The sequence below is a fragment of the Crassostrea angulata genome, chromosome 10 (assembly GCF_025612915.1).
Source record: "Crassostrea angulata isolate pt1a10 chromosome 10, ASM2561291v2, whole genome shotgun sequence".
Lineage (NCBI taxonomy): Eukaryota > Metazoa > Mollusca > Bivalvia > Ostreida > Ostreidae > Magallana > Magallana angulata.
Window position 1 is genome coordinate 3,280,258 of NC_069120.1, and position 4,353 is coordinate 3,284,610.

At 37.2% G+C, this 4,353-nt stretch overlaps 1 protein-coding gene across 1 annotated transcript; it reads left to right on the forward strand.

Annotated features, from left to right (window-relative positions):
• The first annotated feature begins 380 nt into the window (after nucleotides 1-380).
• LOC128164782 (uncharacterized protein K02A2.6-like) lies at nucleotides 381-3,692 on the forward strand. The gene is made up of 2 exons (XM_052828772.1): nucleotides 381-1,370; nucleotides 3,645-3,692. Exons 1-2 carry the CDS (start codon nucleotides 381-383, stop codon nucleotides 3,690-3,692), a joined length of 1,038 nt encoding a protein of 345 aa, XP_052684732.1.
• The last annotated feature ends 661 nt before the right edge of the window (nucleotides 3,693-4,353 follow it).

The window sequence follows — 4,353 nt, forward strand, 5'->3', positions numbered from 1 at the left end:
ATACCGCCCGGGAAAGGACATGGAGCTAGCAGATACACTGAGCCGTGCATATTTACCAATGAACAGCAATCAAAGTTTGAATCGACAGTGGAAGCCATCAACATGCTCCAATTCTTGCCTATTGCCCCGGAACGCCTAGAGGACATTCAGAATCAAACAGCAGGTGATGCTGCTCTACAAGAGTTAGGGTCAACAATATGCAGTGGTTGGTCCAATGAAAGAAAATCTATTTCAGGGCTCATTAGTCCCTATTACGATATAAGAGACGAATTGTCCATTCAAAATGGGGTTATATTCAAAAGAGACAGAGCAGTCATTCCACAAGCACTTCGTAAGGATATGCTTAAGAGAATTCACGCATCCCATCTAGGAATTGAAGGATGTCTCAGACGCGCCAGAGAATCCATATACTGGCCACAAATGAATGCCGAGGTCAAAGTCGCACCTTTGACAGCAATCAAGGAAGAGAACCGTTGAAACCACATGAAGTACCGCCACGTCCATGGGCTAAGGTCGGCTTGGACATTTTCACATTTGTTCACCAGAACTACCTAATCATAACTGACTATATCTCGAATTTCTTTGAGATGGAATCATTGAACCAGCTGACCTCGCGGGAGGTCATAAGGAAACTTCGATCACAATTTGCTAGACACGGCATACCAGACACATGCATGTCAGATAACGGACCACAGTTTGCGTCGGAGGAATTTGCGGACTTTGAACATCTGTGGGAGTTTGACCATATAACATCATCGCCTCACTACCCACATATCAATTGGAAAGCAGAAAAAGCTGTCAAAGTTGCCAGACAAATCCTCAAAAAAGCAAAACATACAAAATCGAATCCGTACCTTGCACTGTTGGATTACAGAAATACACCAACGCAACATGTGGGAACAAGTCCAGCCATGCGGTTAATGGGTAGGAGAACAAAAACACTCCTTCCTATAAAAGGGAACCTACACCAGCCTAAAGATGCTACCTTTGAGAAAGGGAAAATTGATATCGCCAAATTAAAACAAGCAGAGTACTACAACAAATCCGCACATCCGTTACAACCGCTATCAGTGGGAGAAACGGTTAGAGTGAAAACCCCAAACAGACCATGGGAAAAAGGAACTATAACCGGGACCAACACAGAGACAAGATCGTTCGAGGTCAAAACAGAGGCTGGAGCTGACTATACAAGAAAAAGGAAACACCTGATAAAATCAATGGAAGGTCCAGTGCCATACGACAATCCAGACGTGCCAGAAGACAATCCAAACTGCACATCTAATGACAACAAAGGAACTAATCCTGGGCCGAACACCAATAAAGATCCAGAGACCATCACCACTCGATCAGGGCGCGAAGTGAAGCCACCAGTAAAATATATTTACTCAATCCCGGCCTTCATAATTGTAGAAAATTAACACAAAGGTATATTATGTAAAATAAGACCATGCGCGGATCTAGAGGGGGGGTCGGGGGGGTCCCGACCCCCCCTGGAAAATGAAAATTTATTAAATTTACATAGTAAAATTATCGCGAAAATATGCCTCGGACCCCCCTGGCAAACACAATTATCCTTCGGACCCCCCCTGGAAAAATTTTCTGGATCCGCGCATGAAGACCCTAAGGAAAAAAAATAAAAATATAGTATAATGAAAACCCCGAAAACTCAAAAACTGCTGAATTAACAAACAAAGTGAACATTTGTATACCGATAACAAACACAGGCACCTGACTTTAGAAATATTTTTTTTTACAATAAGATTCCAAGAACTTTGACAATAAAAAGATATGTCAAGGGCGCCATTTTGATTTTTAAGACCGACTTATCTGACACGATTTTCTTCATTTGCGATTCATGCAAAATTAATAGGTAAAAATAAATCCGTTCACCACTTACTACTTTTTTGTGTAAACTCGTGCATCACCTACACGAATTACGATACAACCGTTCCTTTCATTAAAAATCATACTCCGAAAATCAGAGACATAAATAACAGAGATTGTCAATTCCGGCATTAGCGTGTAAATGTTACGGGACCAACCTTACTTTGAGAACTACAAGTGCAACAGCAATCTTGTATAAGTCATTAAATTCGAACCTGATAGTGAACATTATCATGAACCTGTAAATATTTTAAGCATGTTTTATTTATGAAATATTTACAAAAACTCATTATTTTGTTTTTAAATTACTTTTTTAAAACACAAAGTAATGGTAATGCATTACTTTACTCATGTAATGGTAATGTAATGCATTACTTCAAGAAAATTAAGTAAAGGTAATGGTAATTTAATGCCCTAATTCATGAAGTAATGGTAATGTAATGCATTATTTTACAATGTAACTCACCCCAAGCCTAATTCCAACTAAGCCGGAAAACATGAACATTAACATTTAACTTGGTTCTTCAATCGATAAGATTGTATATATATTATATGATGTATAAGTCTTCCAAAATGTATAATCTATTATAGATTTTGCTTACAATGCATTCTTTAAAATTTAAATTCAGTTTAATCAACGAAAGAACCAACGGACGATAAGGCAAATTCAGACTTGTTTTTATTTTCTTTGTACAAAATTCCTTTAGAGACGAGCAGCAGTCATACCGCAAGCAGACTGGAAGCCAATGAAACACCTATTTAATTTGTAAAACATCTGTGTATAGCCGGTCCCGATTTTAACTTCGGCTTGCGCATGAAGTTTGGTAGTATTAATATTAAGGTGAAAGATTGTCAAAATAAAATTCACAACTTTTCAAAAATGGCAAATTGGGTTTGCGAACTTTAATTTCGATTCCACCATCAACCTCTTCTATTGATTAATGAGCTGGTACAACAACTGAATCGTCAATGGCGCTGTGTATTCAGTTACGTAACACATTCCACATTTGAACCCGAGCAAGAATATTTTGATCAATAAAACTATTTGTTTATTTTCTAAATAGAATTTTGTTTATACACAGAGGACTTTAAAGATTTAATACGTGTTTTTATAATACATATTTACTGAAATGCATGAAAACTTTCTGCACTATTTTCTTACGCGTAGACTAAATTCATGTGTTCTACGCGTGCCTTCCGGTTTAAGACTTCGGCTGACAGTAAACCAATAGACGGGGTCACGTGACCCTGTCTAAAAATAGAGTGTTGTTATATTGTTAAGTTAGAAGCCATACCAAACCAGATGAGCACTTACATGTACGTCTAATGAACTCTAGTCGAAATCATATTTCAGTTGCTAGTCAGGTTAACTGCAGGAGACAGCGTATAGTTATTTTCTAGTCATTTCAAGCATAATATTATCGTTAAATATTCAAGGGTTTTATCTAAGGAAAGGGGATGTAACAATATGATGTATATTTGATCGGGCTCGATGATGGAATTATTCTGTAATGGACCTACCTGAATAAACGTAGTTTAGAGTTGACACAGACTTTTGTGTATTGTATGCTAAATACGATAACGCAGCAATATTGAAACAGTATACTGAACACTAAGCACTTTGTAGATTGATATATGTATATATGTGAGAGAAAAACAATCTCACTATTACATGTATAGGTCGTGAAATATTATGCTATAACATTGTAGAATATATTCTGATTAAAGCATCATTGAATCAGATAATTTCCTCTCATTAGATGAAACGTTACGATGATCCCGAGTCACGTGACAGAAAGCGATTTTAGAGGCTATATAAGGCCGACGCTCTATTGAACGGAGTTCAGTTGGCGGATAGCTGCAGAGACGAAAAGAACTCTACGGGTAAGAATTATAGGTCTCATTTGCGGTGTCTCGGACCATTTGAGATTTATATATTTTTCAGTACTGTACTAGTAATTAATACAAAGCAAAGAGAGTGATTTTAGGCAAAAGGTTTCAGACTGCGGTCTGGGAGGCTTTGGTTCAGCACTCTTGCTGGAGCGTAGAGTTTCAGACAAATAAAGGTCTCAAGCACAGAGTGTTAAAAGGAAAATTTATTATATTATTCAATCATATCAAAGTAAAGTGATTATTTCGCAATTATGGTTATAAAATTAAAAGTAAAGTAACATTTACAAAAATAATATCAGTCGTGGTTGAATCCCCAAAATACATTCCAACATAAATTTAAAAAGACAACCTTACATTCATTTCAACCTAACTTGATACATATAATATGAATTCAGAGACAACATTACGATTACTGACTTATCATGCCTTATTTACAGACCTATCTTGCCTTATTTACCGACCTATCTTACCTAATATACCGACCTTTCGTGCCTTATTTACCGACCTATCGTGCCTAGTTTACCCACCTATCGTGCCTCTTTACCAACATATCGTGTCTTGTTAACCGAACTATAT

What these genes read in the sequence shown, in the direction of transcription:
- LOC128164782 (XM_052828772.1), top strand. Translation starts at nt 381, where the DNA reads ATGTCTCAGACGCGCCAGAGAATCCATATACTGGCCACAAATGAATGC. An exon ending in GGCGCGAAGTGAAGCCACCA is followed by an intron (nt 1,371 to 3,644) that starts GTAAAATATATT and finishes TCCTCTCATTAG; the next exon opens with ATGAAACGTTACGATGATCC.